The following is a 22931-nucleotide window of genomic DNA, read 5'->3' as shown; positions in this document are numbered from 1 at the left end:
GGTGCACACAGTTCTTACACAGGAAAAGCTCCAGGCAAGAGTCCAGTCTCATTCTCCAAAACTCCATTCTCATTCAGAATCAATCTGCACTTTACAATGGCTTTGTGTCTTAGACCAGGCTTAAGGTTTCTCTTTTGCAAAGGAAAAGTTGGCAAATACTAGGGAGAAAGCCCAGCAATTATAATTCTTACAGCACAAGCCATCAAGGAACACTGGTGATTCAGCTGTTCTCTTCCTAAAGCTCTGAAATTAGAAAGCTCTCCCCAGAAAGCAGGGAAATCTCAAGGGAAAGCCCTGAAGGGACAGTGATAACTTCAGCTCAGAATTCCCAAATGCCGGATGACAAGCACTCTGCACACTGGGGATCCCTAACTGCAGGCACCTCCAGATCCTGCCATGGGTTCTTCCCTCTCAGTCAGGGTGAGCCCCATAGCACCAGGCTTCCCTGAGCCTTTGCTCACCAAGCACTGACACTTTCAGGATGCATAGGAACAGCTGTAGTGGTACATACTGCAGATTTACACAGAACATACCAAATCTGAAGCAGGGAAATTCTCTCTTTCCTCTAGAGCAAAGTCTTAGTTCAGCAAGAATTCAGAACCAGCTGTTAACACAGTGACACCAGTCCCAACCGTACTGGGAGCTAGTGTCAGTTTAGAATCACACTGGGATCACCCACACATCCAACAAATTTACAGAATACCATACCTGTACTGGGCTTGAAAGAGTTCCTGCACAAAAGTGCTACTGATGGGAAAGGCTGGGCCCTCGAGCAGCACATCATCCTCCAGAGGCGGCTAAAAGAGAGGAACAAACCCTTGAGGCACACCCAGGTGTGGTGGCTGCACCAAGCAGGTGGCTCCAGAACACCAGGCAAATTTTGCTTTCCTTAGCCAAAAGCACTGGAAAAATGCCACAAGCATTTTTAACTACCAAGCACACTCTGTTCCAAGGGGTGGGCACGCAGGAAGGAGAGGTGAGCAGGGCAGCCCAGGGAAGGGCACAGGGCTCACACCTGACAGGGTCTGGCAGCCTCAGTGACACCTCCTGGCTACTGCAGAGCCACTCAAACACAACTGCCCCAGGGACCAGGGGAACAACAGCTGGTTACACTCCCAGGGCAGAAACAATCCTTATTTTAACTCAAGTTTTTTCCATCTGAACTACTGAAGTTGAGAAGCCAATGGGGAGAACTACTCTAAAAGGAAATCCTGTGTGCAAAGTCAGACCCCCACACTGTCTCCCAGCAGAACCCCTTACCTTGAGTGGAGGCATGCCACCAGAATTGACCACGTTGTTGAGATCCTCGTGGACTCTGTCGAGGAGCCAGAGCAGGAACTCCTGGGCATCGTGCTGGGCGTTGCCGCGGTACTGCATCGCGTTCTTGGACACGATGTTCTGCGGGGAGGAGACAGTGCAGCAACAGATAATGCTGACCTGAGGCCATCCCATCACCTACCCTGCCTCACAGCCCTGACAGGGCTGCCCTCACAAAATCCTCTGCTTGTTCAAGCTGAAGCAAGACAAGAATTCAGTCTCCTAATGCCCACACACTCTGTCCTGTCCACTGCAGCTTTGGTGAGGTCACACATTTCCCAAAACCTTGATGCAGGTGTTCAGTGCTGATCTAGGTCTACAATTCCAGGGCTCAGCCAGGATCAGGACATTTAAATCACAGAGGTTTCTACAGTCTGATCATCACGATGCAGGTACAGTAGAGTTACTTCCCACCAGCACCCTGTCAGGCACAAGAGTAGTACAGGCCACCATGGAATTCTTTTCACTGGGCAGCAAGAATCCACCATGCATAACTTGCTCATCCTAAACACACTCTTCCATGGCCATGCCAGCCAGGGAGGTGCAGCTTTCCCTGCACACAAGAACCACAACATGCAGCACCCGTGCCAGGCTGTGCTGCACCTACACCCTCGGCACACCTGCAGAGAGAAAAGCTGTTCACAAGCACTCTGACTTACTGAGAGGGATCCCCAGGAGGGACAGGGGCACTGGCAGAGCCCAGGCAGCACCTGCAGGGCAGGAATGGGTGGGAAGGCTGCAGAGGCTGCACATGTGCCTTGTGCCAGAGCTCCTCCACTCCTCTAATCAGACTTTGCAACAGATTTGAGAAATGAGGTTGGGTTGCTTGCTTTATCCCTCTGAAAATGGGGTCACCAGGGAGGGGGGTGGTGATGAAAGAGGCAGGAAAGGACTGATAAACTGATATACTCTCTATGCTCTGTAATCTGTCCACCTGTCTCAAGGCTGCAAAATAATGGAAAACAGAAATAATCTGCTCTTGTTACATATGTGCAGCCCTTCCAACAGCAGTTTTACTGCTGACCAGCACCCTCCCACATAAAATATGTGCACACAGCCTGAACCATGGGAGTGGTCCCCAGCCAACACTCTGTGCCACACTGCTGTGACCCCAGCACCTCTGCTTGGTGTCCAATGTAACCTCAGCTTGGCATGCTGCTGCAAATCTTTTGATGGGGGAGATAAATTGGAAGCAGCCTGTGGGCACTTGAAGATTAATGGAGACCAAACAGCCTTCTCTGCTCCTAGATCCTGTTAAGCAAAGCAAAATTCACTGGCAGAAATAAAATTATAAAATATAATCCATAAAATGGATCCAAAAAAGTCTTTTCAGGTACCAGCCTGATACCTCTTGCCCTCCTTCAGAGGAAATGTGAGCTGAATGCACCCAGACAGTGATGCAGGGAAGAACGTAAGGCATACATGTGGAGACTTGCTATGCAAACATTAACTTTGTTCAAAAAAAACTACACTGAAAATTAAATTTAGCCCTTAAATTACTGTGTTAAATTTGAAACTGAAAATCAATCACTAACATGTGAAGCAGAGATTGTAGTCCAGTCTTTAGTGGCTGCTCGACCACATCTCTCAGACCTGGCTTTTAGTGATGTGTGTCCCACAGGGAGCAGCCAGTCTGCACCACAGTGAACCCAGGGACGCACAGCAGCCACGTGCCCTGCTCTGTATCTGTGTCACTGCTCAGCTCACAACATCTCCATGATAATTGCTCTGCTTTTCTCAACACTCTTGCAGCCTGAGTGGACTAAGGATAAAGAGCTGCCTGTAGAGACACATCACAAGATGCTGGAAGTGATTCAGGAAGCACTACAAAATACCAGATGCAACTTCCTCACAAGAGGCTCCACTAAACAAACACTCCAGCAGCAGCAGCACGCTCCCAGCACCACTCACACCTCCTGCCAGTGCTGCTAGAACTGGGTCCACAACTGCTCAAACCTCATCACTGGGCACTGGCCACCCAGCTCCTCTCCATATTTACTTTCCAAGTCTGCCCTTCCAGCCCAGCAGAAGGTTTCTTGCCCTTGCCATAACCTAAATCTTTACTCTTCTTTTGCTCATCACTTAAGACAACACCACATTTTGCTGGTCCTGCAGCAATGCAACAGCAGCTGTAACTGGATTCAGATACAGAGTTCAGAAGCAAATGCTTTAAAAACACATGAAAACCACATTTACCAACCCCCAAGAGCAGTTAATCCTCTGCCCCTAATCTGGCTCTCCTGCAAGCAGAGCTGGCACACCAGCCCAGCCTCTGCCCAGCCACAGGGTATTAAGAATGACTCCAGAACAATTCCAGTGCAGTTGTTTCAGCTGTGAGGCACCAGGAGTGGCCATGGACCCCGGCATTGCCTCCCAACATCCTCCATGAGGCACAGCACCTCCAGCCCTTTGCTCAGCTCAGCCCTGTGTGGATCCTCCCTTCCACCAGGTGTGCATGCAGTGGTACACAGACACCCTGAATGAAGTGCCTCCATCTGAAGAGATAAGGGGGAAAATCAGAATTTCCTGTCAATCCCACTTGTATACATCTAATGCAAGCACCCTGTAACCATATCAGTCCCTGCCTGTCCATAAAGGAGATTTACATCAAAGACACATTATCATTTATACCAGGCCACTGAAAGTTTAATAATAATTCATCTACTGCTCTAAAGAGATGCAATAAATAGATCAAAACAGAGCTGAACTATTGGCCTCTTCTTTGCTGCTATTATTGTTCCAGATCACAAAGACAACTGGAGGAAAAATGCCGGTCTGCTATTTTCCAGTGTGGCCCAGCTAGGAAGCAACTGTGGGATTTTGCACATGAACAGATAAAGTCAGCTCATTAGAGACCTGACCCAATGACACACATGCACAGGAAAGAAAGCCTCTTCTTTATCTTCTGTTGAACACTGAGTTATGCTCAACCACGTTATTCCTCTTTTTTAAGCCCACAGCCACAGGCTTGCCTTTGTGTAAGTTCTACAGCAGACAATCTCTAACCTGAATTTCTCTGCTCACACACAGACAGCACCTGTCCCTCTCTGGAGATTTCTTTTCTGGGAGACCAGCACCCAGCCAGCACCCTGGGGCTCAGAAGGGAGCTCCTCCATCCAGGGGCAGAAGAGATTGCTGTGGACCTGGCCTTACACAAGCACCAAACAGGGGAAAGCTTTGATGACAGCAGGTCTGTCACAGCAGGATAAAACTCCTCCCTTGCTCTGTGGGCACCCAGAGCTCCAGGGCTCTGGGGGCAGCACCCCATGGGACATGGCAGCTCCAGGGGCACCCCGTGTGCCCAGACAGACCCACCTGTGCAACAGAGGGGAAATGCACAGCCCTTGTGAGAGTACTTCAGGAAGCAAAGCTGAGAGGAGACTACAGGGAGCAGCACCAGAGGGATTCTCCAGCACGTTTAACGAGCCCAGACAAGAAGCATCACCGCACCAGCCCCTGCCTAACACCTCTCATACCAGCAGCTCACCCTTCCAGGCTGAAGCCTGTTAATCCTCATTAACCACCTTCCCTCAACACAACAGGAGAGAGAGATCTGTCCAGATGATGGACCCAGGGCTGCAGTGTGTGCACAGACACAGAGAGAGCTGTGGGGGCTGCACTCCCCAGCTGGCACACTCCTCTCCAGGCCTTCCCAGGAGGGCAGCTCTGGCTGCCAGAAGGCACTGCCAGGAATCAGTGCTGGCTGCCAGGAGAATTCACCCTTACAAGGAGCAGAAATCCCGTATTGTTCACAAAGAACTTCTTTTCCTGCTACACTAGTGGAGTAACTGGTGGGATTCTAAGGAATGAGGAACTGAGGAGCAGAAGAACAGCACAAACTGAAGCAGCTCAGTAAAGGACTATCAGTACATGCTGGTACAGAGGATGGACATGAGGAGCTCCAGCTCCACATCTGCACCTCTCTCGCTCTCTCCAGCCTTTGCTTCAGGTCCCAAGTCAGGCACAGAAACTGAGATGGGGGATCCCATCATTACTGCTCTGAGAAGCCTCCCCTTGCACTTTATAACAAACATTCATTTCAGTGACACAACCATACGCAAACAAGTTCATTAAGCAGGGCTTTGCCCAAATGGCAGGACAAATGGCCTCACTTCAATAAAGTGTGGCCATGTACAAAGCACAGAGCCACACAGACCCAATTAAGCTGCCTGGGAACACTGCTTCCATGAGCTGCCAGGCACCACAGAGCTCTCATACTTTCACCATGACACCAGAGGCACCACAAATATTTCATTTTGCACAAGCAGCACGGAAATAACAACCTGGAAGCTCAGATGACACAAAACACATTTTGGCATTGACGTTCATCTGCCCTTCCAGCCTCACAGAGGGTCCTGCCAAGCCTCAGGGCTACCTGGCAGTGGAGCAGCAGAGCTGTTCCACACTGGATTCTCTTCTCCTGCCTCACCCAACCCTCTGCCCTGGAGAAGAGCACTCACACCACACGCTGCTGCCCCTCTAGCAGAACCCCTCAGCAAAGCACATCTGACCTCTGGGCTCTGCTGCTCAGCCTTGGCTCCCCAGCCTTGTGCTGCACTCACTCACATCAAAGTTTGAAGCATAACACAGAAACCCCCAGAAAGCATTTGGGATTCACAGGTAAGTCAGACAGCCTTAAGGCAACCAGGTCTGCTGCAGGAAACCCTTCCCAGGGGGTTTAGGAGTATGTGTGTAGAAAGCAGGTGAAGCAACTGTAAGGAAAAACAGGTAAGAAAATAAGCAAAACACAACAAACCATACATGCAATAATGGACTTACATCCTATTGATAATGAACATTTTAAAATATGGTGTAATGTGGCAAGACCTTTGTGATCCCAGTGAACCACATTTCCATGATGTCAAGAACCATCACAAAAACAATGCAGAAAATGTGGAGCTTCCTTTTGTTTCAAGGAAAGTCTGTGAACTCCAAGTCCCAGAGCAGCTCTAGGACGAGCTCCTCCGTATGATGGCACCACTGGAAGCACCTGGACTGAAGTGCAAAAAGCACTCAACATTCCACATTACCTTACCCACTCAAAGCCTTTTCAGACCAACACAGAAACTGAAGCACCAACAGCCAAGGGACCAGGAGAGAAGGGTGAAGGGTCTCACAGTTATTCTTTCACTCCCCTTTCTTCCATCCCTCTGTGCAGAGGGAGGACAATTTGCTCTCTGCAGAAATAAGGAATAAACATTTGACCCTATTCAGAATAAAGGAACTGATCCTGTGCTAGGCAGAGAGCAAGACAATTAAATACAGTGCAGGAGATCACATCTGACACATCACTGGCCCCATTAGCAAGGCACAAGGGCCCTGGTGAGCACAAGGGCCTGGGGCTGACAGCTCTGTGAGCACAGCTGAAGGCTCCTGACACCCACCCTGCCTCAGCAGCCTCCCCAAGAACTGCTCTCACTGCACCTTCAACAGGAGGCAAAGATCTGACCACGAAAACAGGAGTTCCTCCATAACTCAGGAGTTAGTGACTAACTCCCAAAGAAGTGCCCAACACAGCTGGCAGATTGCTCGTCCCAAAGTGAGATATTTGCACCAAAAGCATTCCCAAAACAGCTTGAAATGAGTTTCAAACAGCTACTTGGAAATCTCCCACCAAACACAAGTTTAAAAATAAATAAATAAAAAAGGAAGCAGCACTTTTAACCAGGCACAATAATCCCTGCTCAACCAATAGGGATTTGTTCTGGGTTCAGATCCAATTCTGACAATCCAACCCAATTGACTTACAGTGACTGCTGCTGTATTTGCTTAACATGCTGCAGGTCACAGCCAAGGCCATGTTCTTGCAGGACAAGAAATGCAATCCCAGCTCTGGTGTGCAAAGGGTCCTGTTGAACATTGGCATGCTCCAGTGTACAACTGCCTCAGAGCCTCAAAGAAACTCTCAAAACAGACTCACCATTGACAGAAGACCCACACTCCACAGAAAGCAGAGGATTTGCATAAGAACATAATTTTTCAAGCCCAATTAGTTTAAATCAAAATCCTGCTTGCTGATGACCCCCACCACGACCTCTGAGTGCTGCAGACCAATTCCCATACAAAGGGAGCTCTGTCCTCCCTGTCTGACACTCCCGGGAGCTCTGCAGGCAGGACGGGACAGCTCCCTGCAAAAAAACAAGCCCAAAGCCCTGCTTATACAATAGATGTTTGTCACCATTGTCACACCATCACAAAGGGGAAAGAGGAAGCACACGCTGCAATATTAGTCCCTGTTGTGAAAGCAGCAGCTTTGTTTGGGCAGGAAAACAAAACCCACGGAGCAATCGGAAGAGAGGGATTGTTAAAGCAAACATCACAGGAGCGACGGGAGAGTCACCCACAGCACAGAAACCCAGGAGCCACCAGCTCTGCCACCGTGCTGCTGTTCTGCTCCCCAGGAAGGAACCAAACCCTTCTGCTTCACCTCCCATCCAGTCCTTATGGACCTTCTCCTACCTCAGCCCCTACACCCCCACTCTGCTGCTCTGCCAACATGTCCAGCCTCCCCTCTCTGCACAAACTCTCTGCCAGGCTCTTCCCTGCAGCTACAGGAGGAACCATTTATCACAAACCAGTTGCTTGAACTGTGTTTTCCATGGTTTCAGCAGCTACATCATTCCAAGACCCATGGCATGGGTTATTTCCTGAAGACTAACTTAAAAAGAGAGGAAACACTACCAAGGAAAACCAGCTGAGGGTAAAAAGCATTCCAAAGATCATCCCTTCAAAGGCCCCAGCCCACAAGGACTCTAAGACACGCTCCCTTGAAAATAATTTCCTCTCTTCCAAGAGAGAAGCCTACAGATATGAGTGAGCAAGAAAATAAGTATTATCCTTTATCCTAAAATACATTTAGCACCTGCAGAGAAATATTTAGCAATTAGGAAGTGCCTTTGCCCAGTTACATTTGGTACCAAAAGAGGAAAAATAGCAAAAAAACCAACACAAGGATTTGAAAGCATGCTGAATAAAGAGCCTTTTGCCTATCAAATAATTACTGTCAGTGGCTGTTACTCTTGGAGGGAAAGCCCAAAATTGCTCTGTGAAAATACTTTACATCCTTAAAAACAATTACACCTAGGCAGATCAGGAATGTTCCACCCCAGCAGAACCAGCTGGCGGATGTTTTCCTTGTTTTGGGGAGAAGCTGCAGTTTCCAGAATGAAAACGCCAATCTCTGCCTTTCTCCAATCAAAGCCCATTGTTTACACTTGCAAATGAACCGTGCAAATCTGCTGCTGAGAAAAAGTTTAATTAAGAATTGAATTTAATAGCAGGTTCAGGCGACTTAGCTGTCTCTAGAAACATTAATTTCTTATTAGAAGTAATTGACCCCTGTAAGGGAGCAGCACTTGACACAATGACACAGTCCTGCACCGGGACCCGGGCTGCTGGCACCGTGCAGTGCTGAACTGGATCACCTGGGACCAGATTCCCTTCAGCAAGAGGTTTTTAAAACCCCCAGGGAGCCAGCAGGTAGGAGATGGATGGGCTCCAGCTCCATCCACAGCAGAACAGCACCGGCTTACCATCAGCAACGCCTGCAAACAGCAAAGTTCTGCTATCAACACCCACAGAACATGGCCTTCATTTAATCCCTGGCCCTGCTGCTCTTCCTCCTGCTGTCTCTGTATCCCAGCCCTGCTCCCACAGCCTGTGTGAGCAGCAGAGCCTGGCCTAGAAAGAGAGCTGCTTCCTCTTTATCAGTTCCACTGTCAGAAGACAATCCTGCTTTCACAACCATTTTTTCCTGCTATTACTCTGGAGAAATCCACGGTTTCTTCTCCTGCCACACCACCTCAGGAGCAGTGACAGGTCAAGGTGAGTCCCCCTGGTGCTGCCAAGACCAGGCTCACCGAGTGATCAGCTTTCTGAGCACTCCCCCATAAAAACCTCTCGCAAAGGGACCAGAGCCACACGTGGTCCTTGTGGCAGGCATGCTGAGAGAACACGGGCACCTTCACTCCAAGGCAAAGAGCCAGGGTCTCCAGGGAACACCCCAGCATAGCTGTGGGGTGGGTGGGTGCAGCTACCTCCAAAGGCACGGGAAAAGCAAAGGGAAGAAGGTGCTGGCCATGCCTCCATCCAAATGACCGGGGCTGCCAAAGGCCACTGCCACCTCAGAGGACCCTCCAGGACATCCCACCACCCAACAGGCACCAAGGGACAGCAAACTCCCCAGTCTCCACCTGCTGACCTGCAGGCAGAGAGCCCAACAGTGTCAATGCTTTCGCTGTGTTTTCATGCACTTGAACGCCTGCTCTGCAAATCAATCTGCAAGAAAAATTCCCCTAAAATTTCCCCTAAGTGTCTCTAAGCTCACAGTGTGGAAGGTACCAGCCACTCTCTGGTTCTCTCACACAGCCAAAGAATCTTCTGTGCCAGGAATAATACTTCTCCCTATTCCAAGGGGCAAGGTAGGCCTAGAGCACTTTTAAAACAGCTGTGCCCAACTTCACCCAAAGCCATGGCAGGGTGTTTTTAAGCCCCTGTGCAGGACCAAGCCCTGTGCTCCAGCAGCTCCTGGAGCAGGCACGAGGCCTGGGCAGGGCAGGGGCGGTCAGACAGAACCACAGAACAGGGGCTGTGGTGGGACAGCATCCTGGGCCAAACACGAGCGAGCCCGAGCAAGAGAGTACAAGCAGGCACTCCTGAAACACGCTCCACAAATCAGCCCAGACTCACGAGTTCTTGGTTAGTAGACTATGAGGCACAGCTCTCAACAGCCTCTTTCCATGCACACTCTCAACTCCCAAACAACAGTTAGTTCCAGCTTCCTAATGGCAGAACGCTAGAGGAACGAAACAGTAAAAGGAGTATTTTCACCTATAGAAACCAACCAGAGCCATCAGCCAGCACCAAACACCATGAGCAAAGAGCAGAGTGGCAGCACCTGTCCCATCCCCAGGGTGCTGCTGTGGGTGTCCAGCGTTGTCCCTTGACCAGTGTCTGCTGCTGTGGAAGGATGCTCGGAGCAGGAACAGCACTCCAGAGCTACGGGCACGCAGCTGGCAAGGCCAGACGGCTCTCCCCACCGCGTGGGTGCTCAGACCAGTGCCAAGACACCCACGGTGCCCGGGGCAGCCTGCGGTGCCCGTGCGATGGTGACACGCCGTGTCACGTCTGGACCTGTTGTGAGCCACGGCAGCACCGTGCGAGCCCCGAGCCACCCCCGCACGGCGGGCACCGGCCCCGCAGGGCTGCCCCCGCCGGCCTTGCGCCTCGACGGGACGAGGCCCCGCTCACCTTGAAGTCGCGGCTGTGCTGCGGGGTGTACTCGAGCGTCCAGAGCGCCCGCACCAGCTGCGCCAGCTGCTCCGTGACCTCTCCGGGCGCGGGCGGCGGCCCGTCGGCGGGGGGCGGCGCGCCGCGGAACTGCTCCAGCGCCAGGAACTCGGCGAACAGCTCGGTGTTGCTGAGGCACTGCAGGATGGCGTTCATGAAGCAGGTGTTGCCGTGGTTGCGCAGCCCCGCCACGCCGGGCACGGCCTCGGAGCCGCCGGCGGGGCGCGGCGGGGGCTCGGGGCTGCGCGGCGGGCCCGGCGGGAAGCAGCTGCCCAGGCCGCCCGTCGCCTGCGGCGGGGGCAGGCGCGGGGCGAGCGCGCCGCGGGGCTCGGGCTCGCTGCTGTAGTGCGAGAGCGTGGAGAGGGTCTTCAGCACGCGGCTCATGAACCCGCCGAGCGACCGCCCGGACGGCGCCGGGGCCGGGGTGGCGGCCGGGGCCGAGCCCGCGCCGCCGCCCGCCGCCCGCCCGCGGAAAAGCCGCTTGCTGAAGGAGCGCTTCTCCTTGGCGCTGCCGGCCGGCCCGGGGCCGCTCACCCGCGACATGGCGGCGCGGCGCAGCGCGCATCCCCGCTCAGAGCTCAGCCCGCCCGGCGCTCGGCCCGGAGCTCAGCCCGGCGGCCGCCGCATCCCGCCGGGCCGGGTCGGGCCGCGGCTCCGCCGCCTCACGGCGCCGCCATGCAGCGGGCGGGGCGGGGCGCGCCGCCACGTGACCGCGCCGCCACCTTGGCGACGGGCAGACGCTGCCGCAGCGCCGCCATCTTCGGTGCTGGCATGCGCGGGGCGGGCCCCGCCCTGGCCACGCCCCCGAACCCCGCCCAGGCCCCGCCCCCGGGTCCGAGTCCCACACCGGGGGCTCCGGCCCCGCTCGCCGGGACCCGCCCGGCCCGGCCCGCCCCGCTCGGGCCCGTTACTCCGGGCTCCCCGCGCAGCCCCGGCCGCTGCCGTGGGGCGGCGCTGCGCGGCCGCGGAGCGGGGCGGGCCGGACGGGCGGGGCGGGCCGGGGCGGGGCGGTGCCGGGGTAGGTACCGATGCTGCCGCCCGCCGCCCCATCGGCAGTGGCGCCGGGACTGGGAGCGGAGCATGGCGCCGCCGGGCCCGGAGGGCGGGCGAGGTGAGGCGCGGCGATCTCGATTCCCCCCGGCACGGCCGTCCCGCGGATCGCACACCGGGAGAGGGGTGGGATGCCGGGCAGGACCGGCCCCTGCGGTCGCGGTGCGGCGGGGCACCGGGCGGTGCGCGGGCGCCGATCCCGCAGCCGCCCCCTCAGCGCCCGGTTCTCCCGCAGCGGCCGGCACGGCTCCCGGTAAGAAGATCACGGCGCGGCTGAAGCGGACGCTGCCGGTGCGGGGCCCGCAGGCGCCCACGCTGAGCGAGCTGATGCGCTGGTACTGCCTCAACACCAACACGCACGGCTGCCGCCGCATCGTGGTGTCCCGCGGCCGCCTGCGCCGCCTGCTCTGGATCCTGCTGACCCTCAGCGCCGTGGCGCTCATCCTCTGGCAGTGCGCCGAGCTCCTCATGAACTACTACAGCGCCTCGGTGTCCGTCACCGTCCAGTTCCAGAAGCTGCCCTTCCCCGCAGTCACCATCTGTAACATCAACCCCTACAAGTAAGGCTCGGGGAGCTGCTGGGAGGATGGGAGGGCAGCACAGCACTGGGCTCCTTCCCGAGCTCGGCCCGGTGCTGCTTGTCAGCACTTCGCCAGCCTGGGTTCTCTCTGTAGGGCACCCGGTGTGCCGCATCCCCCTCTGTGCCTTTCACTCACCCCTCACTGCTGCCTGCTGACCTGGCTCCCTTCGTGCTGCTTTCTGCTCCGCACTGTCCCTGTCAGCTCTTTGACTCTTCCAATTCCCTTCTTCCCAGAGTTCCAGGATTACAAACAGCATCATCTCCTAAAAAATGGAAAGGGGATATCTGTCACTCCTCTCCTGCTTCTTTCTTTCCTTATGGGAGATTTTGACATGATTCATTAGCAATACTTTTTCTCCTGTCAAATCATGCTTTGCATTGCTCTCTGTTCTGCTGCCAGATTGCCACCCCGGTTCCCATGGGGATCCAGCTCTTTGATGACTCTTCACAGATGAAGTCTTATTTCCACATACTCTGCCTCCTCAGACTTCCTAACATAAGGAGCTTGAGAGTCTTGGGAGAACTTTGTAGTTCAGTCTGCTCTGCTCCCTGGGGTCCTTACTCCAAATCTCTCCATGGGCATAACTGCCCTCACTGGTGTGAGATCTGCACAGAGAATTCTGTCCAAGCCAAGGCACCCACAGTGCAGCAGGCAGAGCACTGGGCAGCGAGGTGGGATGGGATGTCACTGTCAGCTTGTCTCCCATGCAGGTACAGTGCCATGAAAGAATATTTATCTGAGTTGGACAAAGAGACAAAAAAGGCTTTGGAAACTTTCTATGGATTTTCTGAGGGCAAGTCCAAGGTGCGCCGGTCGGTGGATGACTGGAACAGCACAGGGAGCGACTTCTTCCAACAGATCCCTCTGCTGAAGGTCGAGGACTTGTCCAGGACAGCGACCGACCTGCGCACCGGGCAGAAGAGGAGAGTGGAGGGAAGTGTCTTTCACAAGGACTCATCCATCGTGAACTCGGCCGATTCCAATGACATCATTGGCTTCCAGCTGGTGAGTGTCACTGTGCCCTGGCCAGCACAGGGCAGTGTTGGGGTCAGTGTCCCTCCAGCAGGTTTTATTGCCTGCTCAGATGGCTTTGCACAGTGTGAAGAGCACCCTGTCTGCTCTTCTGCCTAAGCCTCCATGGCTGCTGCAGAGTCACCTCCAGCTCTCTGGAAGAGAAGAACCTTCCTGAAGTCTTCCCAAATAGAGTCAGTGTCACCTGTGACCTTTCTTTTGGTCCTGAAATATTTGATCATGTCACTGCATGAAAGGTCTTTGATGCCCACTGTAACTTCATACGTGGTTATATCTGTGCCTTGTAGAATCCATGATTTCAGACCCTCTGAAATGTTTTTTCCCCTTTGTGCTTGTCAGTGTGACGCGAACAACAGCAGTGAGTGTGCCCTGTACACGTTCAGCTCGGGTGTTAATGCTATCCAGGAGTGGTACAAGCTGCACTACATGAACATCATGGCACAAATTCCCCTGGAGACCAAAGAAAAATTGAGTTATTCTGCTGATGACCTTATACTGACATGTTTCTTTGATGGCCTATCTTGTGACAAAAGGTCAGTGCACAGAAAATTCCTGTCATCTTAACAGCTTCTTTCCAAGCCCATAATATGTAGGAATGGAATATTTGGTATTTGCTGAATTCCAGCAGGAGCCACTGCTAGTTCTGTAAATCTGCCTCCCCCATGCTATTAACCCCCCTTCCCACATTAAAACTTCCTCAAGTTTCCATCTCTTGATATCTTAAACTAGATCATACTGCCATGTATTTTAAAGCTACTCAGAAAGAGACCCACATCTTTCAGCAAAATAAACTTGAAGTAGTAAGTTCTGGTCTGTCTCTTGTCAAATCCAAAGTCCAAATGTGCTGCCTTTTTCCCACAGACAGAACTAGAGGGAACAATGTAATGATATTTGATTTCTTGTAGGCACTTCACTCGTTTCCATCACCCTCTCCACGGCAACTGCTACACCTTCAACAGCGGCGAGAACGGGACCATCCTGAGCACCTCCACGGGGGGCAGCGAGTATGGTGAGTGGGGCACTGCACTCCTGGGTGTTCCAGGGCACTCTGCACTCCTGGGGTGTTCCAGGGCACTGCACACCTGGGGTGTTCCAGGGCAGTTTGCAGAGGAACTGTTTGATAACAAGTGGTGCAGCAAACTGGATCCTGCTGGAGCGTGAGCGATGTGTTGGCTGTAGATGTACAGGCTGATTGGGGAAATGCCTGTTTGAACTAGTGCAAACTCTTTCCTGAGAATACAGATAATATCATTGCATCACTAATGTTTTCCAGCTGAAATTAGTGCTGCCCAGTTATATAAGCAAGTTCCAGCCACGCTCTCAGCAGATGTTGTTTGTTGTACTCGGTACCACCAAGGGGTGTTAGTGGCTGCAGGTGTCTTGGTCTGGCTGGGCAGAGGCTGTACTTGGCTGTTACAGTTCTACTTAAGGCCAGATAACATGAAATAAACTGTGCTGCCCTCCCTGAGCAGAAAACGTGGCTCTGGCTCCTGGTGTAACTTCCTGCCTTGTCTCTGTGGTTCAGGATTGCACGTTGTTCTGTACATCGATGAAGCAGACTACAACCCCTTCCTGGTGACATCCTCAGGAGCCAAGATCATGATCCACGACCAAAACGAATATCCCTTCATTGAGGACATTGGCACGGAAATTGAGACTGCAGCCGTCACCTCCATAGGGATGCACTTTGTGAGTGACAGCAATCTTCATTTCTGGTCCCTTTGCCTTGGTACAGCTGTAAATAGGAACTGATGGGGTGATTTCAGAGAGCCAGCAAATCGAAGGCCTTTAAATACCTCCCACTCAGCTGAAGTGCCTTGAGGGAAATCCTGTGATAACACTTTTCTGAACAAAAGAGGCCATGGGAAAATCAGTCTTTATAAACCAAACCGGCCTGAGATATTGTTTGTTCTCCCTTTTCTTCCACCTCTTAGCTTTCCAGGGGATTTTTGGTTTTGTTTTCAAAATCCACAGCAAGAGAAGTGTGTTGTCAAGTGCCTTGTTTGGCTTTAGCAATGAGCAGGAAGCTTGATCCCATGAGGGTCCCTGGGGTGGAGGAGCCAGAGCTGGAGCTGTGGGTCCAAACATTGGGGTTGGGTTCCTAGGGATGGTAGCAGCACAACCCTTGAACAGTGGCTTTGCTGTGGGCAGCTGAGAGCAAAGGCAAGCAGAGCTGCAGCTCCTGCTTTCCCCATTTAGTTTCTTTCAGAGGCATTTGGCCCAAGGGGGTTCGGCACAGCTGTGCCAGGTCCCCTTTCATCTGGATGGGCTGTTAAGTGAGCACTTCAGCTCTGCCTTTCTGGTCTGAGCATCAGCCATCCTGCTTATCTGGGAGTGCTGAGGCCCTGCATTAGAAAAGACATTAAAAGAGGGCTGATGTTTTACAAAATGCAGGTAGTTAACTGTCTTCCAGCTGTCTGGAAAACTGGCACCAGCTCCTTGGTCAATCATGACTGAGAGGTTTGGGAACCAGGATGGTGTGAGGACACAAATCTCACAAGACTTTTCTCTGTCACCACCAACAGTACAGAAACCGTCACACAAGGCAGAGTCTCAATATTTAATGTAATATGTTCCTAGCACAATACGTTTGGAGTGTTGCTGTAGTATAAAAAACAAGATTAGGCATATCTTGGTGTCTGTATATAAAATATTTGCTTTGAGGAAAGGATCCAATTGCATCCTAATGAGGCAGCCAAAATAGAAGCTGGACACAATTTCTGGTCTCAGAACAAAAGCTGGGGATCACTGTCCTGCTGGGAAAGGACAGCTCCAGAGAGCCTGCTGAGTGGTGGAGGGTCAGGGTTGTCAGGACAGGGCTGCAGCACCGAGGTGCCAGATCAGTCCTTGTCCCCACGTGCAAGGTCACAAAGAGGACACAGCAGCTGTGTCCCTCACTGTGCTGGGCTCTGAACACAGCATCGGTGTCTGCTTATTGCTCATGGGGCTCCTGCTGGGTACTAGGACTGCCCTCACCTCCAAAACTGTTCCAAGATGTTTGGCACGCAAACAGGACATTGCTTGGTCAGAGTTACAGTGCTTTAGTTAAATATTTAGTTTGGAAATTATTTCAGTACCTGAAGGAACAAGTAGGCTTTGGTAGGAACATAAGCCACAACAAAATAATTCTATACAAAGGATCGATCATCTCTTGGAAGCCCCAGGAGCAGACTGAGGCAGTGTCTTGGCACTACATTTTATGTGGAATTTAAAAGCTGGTTTCAGTCAGTTTTCAGAAGCAATGCATCTCTAATACTGAAATTCCATCTTTCCCTCCAAAGAGAGATTTGAGTATCTCTAAAAGCACTGATTTGCACCACAGTGGCCCCGAGCCTTCTCTTGCTGTAGACAAAGTGGTGAGGTATGCTCCTATCAGATGTGGCCTCAGGGGCTGCATTCAGTGCCTTGGGGGCTACGAGCCTTTCTCAGATTCCTGCTAAATTGATCCTTTGTACAGAATTTTTAATTCTAATTTTAAACTCTGTAGAGAAAGACAGGTGAATGGATTCTTAAATGGATGTTTCTTGTGGTTTCAGGCTGCTTTACTGTAAAGTGGATAATTACTGCAGAAAGATAGCAGGGGCTGAGGGAGGTAAGGCAGTCTGGAGGAAGTGGGCCATGGGACTGGAATCAGATTTCGGGAATTTGGAAATCCCAGCCCTGGTTTCACAGAGCTTGCAGGCACAGACTTGGCATGTCAGAGCTCTTTGCTCTGGGCAGAGATTGCAGAACAGGAAAAGTCATTGGCATTTGAGAGGAAGGGTCAAAGCAGCACCTGGATAAAGGTTTGAAGGAGACACAAACATTTGATTTAGAGTGGATTGAGGGGTGCTGTTGAGCACTAGTGGAGCCTCAAGTGCTGTTTACCCACAGCACAGGAGCAGCCAGTGCAGCAACAGCTCAGGCAGGCAGGGATCCTCACAGAAAATAACCCAAAACCCCCATCCAACAACCGCCATCCCTCAGAACACAAACGTCCAGAGCAAGCCACACACAGCCTCTGAGACCAGGAGAGAGCATGCATATGGGTTCCTCTACTTTGAAAACTCCTCACTGCCTTGGTTATAGCACTTTGCATTCCTGCAGAAGGTTTCCAGGAAGACAGCAGAGAGCCCCGCCAGAGCAGTGTTTGGGAAACGATATTAGAAACAAAAAAACCCTTGTTTTGACAAGGGATTGACAAATCATTTTAGGTAGCAAAAGGTAAACGTTCTATTTAAAGCTGCCTTATCACTTACAGTTTCAGAGTTGGGATAAAGTGTCGCTGAATCCTTTGGTGAACTCCAAAAAAACAAGTTTTGTTCTTTTCCGTTTCCCAGACTCGGTCTCGCAAGCTGAGCAAACCCTACAGTGACTGCACAGAGACAGGGGCTGACATACCTGTGGAAAATCTCTACAACAAGAGCTACTCGCTCCAGGTAAAGCCATTACATTTGGGGTTATCAGTTGCTTGAAAACTACCTGCATAAAAAGCTTTATAACAGTCTGTGGTTCAGAGCCTGGGAGCAGTCTGAGCACAGGGTTGTGCTGATGTAAAATGCGACGGCACTTCTTAAAATCCAACTTTTATTCCTAAGTGGTTGCTGTTTGAAGTTCCCTCAGGCACCCTGTTAGATAAAGAGAGAACATGAGCTCATTAGGCAATTTTCAAGCAGTGTGAGACTGGAAAATATTGGCCAAGTAAAGGTTGCAGCTAAGTAACCCTTGAAGCCAGAAATTGTGACCTTTAGGACTCCAAGAATAACAGAAACCATCTAATCAGTATCCAGATAGCAGGATGTTTGTTTACAGAGTAAGTTTCCACTAATTTTGCATGGTTTCTGTAATTTGGTCCTCTTGGAGAGTGTCAGTTGTTCTGGCACTCTCCACTTGAAGAATTGTACTTACATTAGCTGCTGCCTGCAAAGCCCAGGTCTAGGCTGATTTTGTGTTTTATGGGAAATATGAAATCTGCTGTGGTGTAGTGCCAGGTAGGATCACCCAGACATTGTCTCACGTTTTTAATAACAGTACTTCACCGAAACTCAGTGCTCAGGAGGGACTGGAACCAAAAGGCTTGACTGGGATTTAAAAGAAAAGTTCTGTTTCTGCATGTCCCAGTGTTTTAGCACAAACCACAGCTCTGCTGCCTTGTTAATCCTCCCAGCTTCACCTCTCCCAGTAGGCACCAGCAGGGTTTGGTGGAAGCTGTGAACGTTTGCTGCTGTGAGTCACTTCCCACACCTACTTAGTGATTCATGGGCCACGTGCCATGGCAGGCCTAAAACCCTCTCTTTGACTCTGTAAAGAGCAACTGCAACACTGAAGCTTTTGGTGGCATTCATAGAACCCCCATATATGTAATCCTTCAAGAAGATTATATTCTTATTTTTTGCACTAGAGCCTCAACCCTCCATTGTACTTTCTGCCTGTGTTTGTATTCACCCACAGCAGAGTCTGACGGCCCAGGGAAAGAGGGTTCCCATCCCACTGCATTGTCATTAGCAGGATGTTTTTAGGTGCACAGGAGCCTGGAGCTTGGTGCTGCCTCTTAGCCCTCAGCTCTGTTTTCTCTCCCCAGATCTGCCTGCACTCCTGCTTCCAGAAGGCCATGGTGGAGTCGTGTGGCTGTGCCCAGTACGCTCAGCCCTTACCTCCTGGGGCCGAGTACTGCAACTACAAGAAGTACCCAAACTGGAGTTAGTATTGAAACACCTCTGGCACTGCACATGCCTCAGCTGTCCTGTCCCCTGCACCCCCAGTGTTCTGTCACACAGCCCCTGTACCCACCCTGCACCCCCAGTGTCCCTGTCACACAGTCCCCTGTACCCCCAGTGTCCCTGGCACAGCTGCTGCACATCCAGTGTGCTGGGACGAGGCAAATCTGCCTTAACCCACTTAAGCTGCCACCCCCAGAGCCAGAAGTGCCTCCCTTGCTCACACTGACTGGTTTGTGAAACTTCCCCTGATGGTTTGTCACCTATGCCCCCCACAGAAGAGTGGAGGGCTTAACCAGGTGTGGCAGTTTTCATGCCTGTACCAAGTGACAGCCACTTCTCAAGAGTCTTTTGCAATATTCATAGGGTAAATCTTTTTATCCCCACCATGTAGGCGATGGCCACAAGGGCCACCTATGCCCCAGATGTCCCACTCCAGGTAACAGGTTTTGTCTCTGGCTTCTCACACACATCCTGCTCTTCCCCTCTAGTGTACTGCTACTACAGACTGCATGAAAAGTTTGTGAAGGAGCAGCTGGGCTGCCAGCAGATCTGCAAAGACGCCTGCAGGTGAGTCCTTGCCACAGCCAGAGGTAAGGTGTGCATGGGATCAGAGCTCACAAGTGACATCCTGCCTTTCTCTGCAGCTTCAAGGAGTGGGCACTCACCACCAGCATTGCTCAGTGGCCGTCCATCGTGTCAGAGGTCAGTCCCGTTGTTCTCCAGCAGAGCAGCAGCCTAGCACAAGGCATTGAGTAACCCCAGAGGCTCAGCACAAAAGCAGGAGGCCCTGGGGTAGTCAGTAGCCTTCAGTGATGCTGCTCCCAGAGACCAGTCTAGTTTCCTGCTCAGGGCTTCCCCTTCAGGAGTTCACCATTAAACTGAAATTTGTCTTGGGAGATCCCCTTGGGCCCAGCTGCCTGTCACACACTCAGTTCCAGTGCCCAGACTAGCCCAGGGACGTGTGGAGCATGAGCCCCTTCCCAAGGGTCTCTGCACAAGAACCTGCAGCTCAAGTAGCATTTTCTGTCTGTTCTCCAGGACTGGATGCTCCGAGTTCTCTCTTGGGACAAAGGGCAGAAACTCAACAAGAAGCTGAACAAGTAGGTCCCCCTGTGTGTTCCTGCCTTGCACCTCCAGCTCTGATACGATCTCGGCAGCCCTAATGATGGCAATTGGGGAAAAAGCTCCCTTGGAGCAGCCCAGCCCTACTGGTCCAACTGGTTATTTGCATAGTTTTTCAGTATGTTTCATGTTATTGTTTTACTAAACCCTCTGCCTGCCTCCTGTTTCCCCAGGACAGACCTTGCCAACCTGATGGTGTTTTACAAGGACCTGAACGAGAGATTCATTTCGGAGAATCCTGCCAACACGGTGAGTGAGCGTGCTGGTCCCTGCTCCCAGGAGACACAGTGCTTCCTCCCACGCAGGCTGGGAGCTTTCACCTGCCCAGGGGAGCAGTCCCACACGGGCAGGGGCAGGAAGCTGATCTCAGATATGCACCTCTGGGCTGGTCCTGCTCTTTCCAGCCCTTATCTCAGGCCTCGTCTCTGCCTGTCCAGCCCCGAGCTCTGTGCAGGGGCAGCCTGCAGGCTGCCCACAGCAAGCTCAGCTCTTCTGAAGCAGAGCCAGAGAGAACAACAGCAGAGATGGGCCCACTGCCTGTGGAAGTGCTGAGCAAGCCCTGGGTGCCCAGCTCGGTCTCCCTGCTGTACCAGCACCATGGACACGTGCCCATTGCAGACCCTAACCTCGCGCTCTCTGCCCTTGCAGCTCGTCATTCTCCTGTCCAACTTCGGGGGCCAGCTGGGGCTGTGGATGAGCTGCTCGGTGGTGTGTGTCATCGAGATCGTGGAGGTGTTCTTCATCGACTCGCTGTCCATCGTGCTGCGGCGCCAGTGGCAGAAGGCCAAGAAGTGGTGGAGCCACCGCCAGCAGGGCGGCTCGGGGAGGGCAGCACAGGCCAGCGACGTGGAGAGGCAGGGCCACGACAACCCCGTGTGCATCGACGAGGACCTGCCCACCTTCACCACCGCCCTGCGCCTGCCCCTGCCCCAGGACAGCCCCCTGCCCAGGACTCCCCCTCCCAATTACAGCACCCTGCGCCTGGAGACCGCCTTCACCGAGCAGCTGCCCGACACGCTGGAGCTGGGCCAGCACTGACACTGCCCACCCGCCCACCCCTGCCCACAGAGGTGGGTGCTGGAGCCACATGTCTGGGGTGAGAGGCACAGACCCAGACGAGCACTGAAGGGCTGTCAGGTCACACCCTCACTCAGGGATTGAGCCGGCAGTCAAAGCTGCCCTGAGCAGAGCTCAGACACAGAAGCCAAGGGCTCTGAGACAGTCAGAGCTTCAAGCACCATCAGTTCTGGAGTTAATGATGGCAGGAGATGGCTGGAGCAGGATGTGGTACTAAGCTGGGATGTCTCACCAGGCAAAGGCACGCATTAGCCACCAGCTGCACACACCCCATTGCATGTGGGCAGGAATTGCTCCACAGCAGCAGATTGATGCCACATTGAGCATTAACACTAATTGCTCTCTGCTGTGTGGCTGGACTTGTGGGAAAAACCCGGGGCTGTCAGGAATCCAGGATGGCATTTGTAGGAAGGGCATGACAGGGGCTTGGGTAGAGCACAAAAGAGCATTAAAGGAAAGCTCTCACTTGAATTTTCATTAGAAACCTGATTCCAATGGTGGCCTGAGGAGCTCTTTCTTGTAAGATGAAAAGCCAGGACAACCAGAAATGTGCTTGTAGAGCAAGTTACTACACAGCTGGGTAGGAAAGCCCGAGTCATCCCCAAAGAATCATCTGAAAGGGCATGAAATCCAATTTGGAGCACAGTAATGAAGTGTATCCTCTGCAAGCTTGTTCCATTCCACATCACTCAGGCAGCCCTTAAACATAACTTCCAAGGAGCTCATTAAACGACTTCCCAGAAGCCTCACAGGGAGCTAGCTGGCTGCTCTTTTCCTGCTCAACCCCAGGCAAGGACTTCCTCCTGCAGCCACCATCCCCAGCTGCCTGCCCTGGAGCTGGCAGTGCCTGGGGGATGTCTGGCTCCACCTGTACCTCATCCCCAAAGCAGCATCAGCAGCCACCTCTTACCTCCTGTGCTGCTCCCCTGGGCCAGGGGCTGCTGCCTGTGCCCACACAGCCACGAGAGCTCCTGGGGCACCTGCCCTCCCCAGCCTGCACCAGCTCCCTCCTGCCACAGCTCTGCTGCCTTCAGCACCCTGTGGGGATGTGAGCAGAGCCCACTCCACCCTGGCTGGTGGGGTCTGTAGAGCCAGAGCAATGCAGAGTGTGTGAGGGGTGTCTGAGGGAAGAGTCTCCTTTCCTTTCTCTAGGAGCTTATTTTACAGAGGACAGTGAGAATCCAGAAAGGTTCTTTAATGTGCAATAAAACCTATTTTAACTGAATTATTTAAATAGATGATAAACTGAAAAATAAAGATATATTTTTGAATAACTGCTTTGCCCTTTGCCTTTTTGTTTTTGTATCACTGCTATAGGAGTTAGTTCCCTGCAGGCATCCAGGGAGTAGAGGGGACTTGTCTCTGCGTGCCCAGGGGCTGTGGGTTCTCAGCAGGGCCAAGACTCCCAGCAGAGATGGAGCAGGGGGGTTCTGTGGGACCCAGCTCAAGAGCAGGCAGGAGGAACATGAGGTGCAAGCAAAAACAGCGAAAAGGCCTTTCACAAAGCAATGTAAACCAGCAAGGGACCAAAACCACTGGAACTTCAGGTGTCTCCAGATAGCTCCACACCTGGGCAGTCCCTTGGAGGCCACAGGAAAAGTGAGAAGCAGATCTGCCTCAGTCCCTGGTCCAGCACTGGGCCAGGGCTCATCCCCATCATCTCTAGCAGCATCAAATACCAGCACTCATCTCGTCAGTCTTGTGCCATGGGCAGCAGTGACAGAACAGACCCAGGGCAGAGCAGCCCAGGGAGCCCCATTCCCCT

General features: G+C 52.6%; 2 protein-coding genes across 10 annotated transcripts in view; one reads left to right on the top strand and one right to left on the bottom strand.

Moving 5' to 3' along the window:
• The window catches only part of USP31 (ubiquitin specific peptidase 31), a 28972-nt gene extending 17824 nt beyond the window's left edge, over window positions 1–11148 (bottom strand). For all 9 annotated transcript variants that reach the window (XR_004419536.1, XR_004419538.1, XR_006163066.1 and 6 more), the window contains exons 1-3: window positions 10567–11148; window positions 1261–1398; window positions 709–797 (exon numbers count right to left, since the gene is read on the bottom strand). Coding sequence is in view for 4 of the 9 variants with exons in the window: in XM_033073765.1 (XP_032929656.1) it covers window positions 709–797; window positions 1261–1398; window positions 10567–11148 (809 nt within the window). In the remaining 5 variants the exon portion in view is untranslated. The remainder of the gene's footprint in view (window positions 1–708; window positions 798–1260; window positions 1399–10566) is intronic.
• Window positions 11149–11637: 489 nt separating this feature from the next.
• On the top strand, window positions 11638–22436 carry SCNN1G (sodium channel epithelial 1 subunit gamma). The gene is made up of 13 exons (XM_033074522.1): window positions 11638–11716; window positions 11891–12215; window positions 12947–13241; window positions 13608–13801; window positions 14174–14277; window positions 14794–14957; window positions 17588–17686; window positions 18829–18946; window positions 19456–19534; window positions 19612–19669; window positions 20006–20067; window positions 20263–20338; window positions 20738–22436. Exons 1-13 carry the CDS (start codon window positions 11686–11688, stop codon window positions 21125–21127), a joined length of 1995 nt encoding a protein of 664 aa, XP_032930413.1. The 5' UTR covers window positions 11638–11685; the 3' UTR covers window positions 21128–22436.
• Window positions 22437–22931: the final 495 nt, after the last annotated feature.

Source organism: Catharus ustulatus, chromosome 16 (genome assembly GCF_009819885.2).
Source record: "Catharus ustulatus isolate bCatUst1 chromosome 16, bCatUst1.pri.v2, whole genome shotgun sequence".
Taxonomy (NCBI): domain Eukaryota; kingdom Metazoa; phylum Chordata; class Aves; order Passeriformes; family Turdidae; genus Catharus; species Catharus ustulatus.
This window is presented reverse-complemented; position numbering and strand designations above follow the sequence as displayed.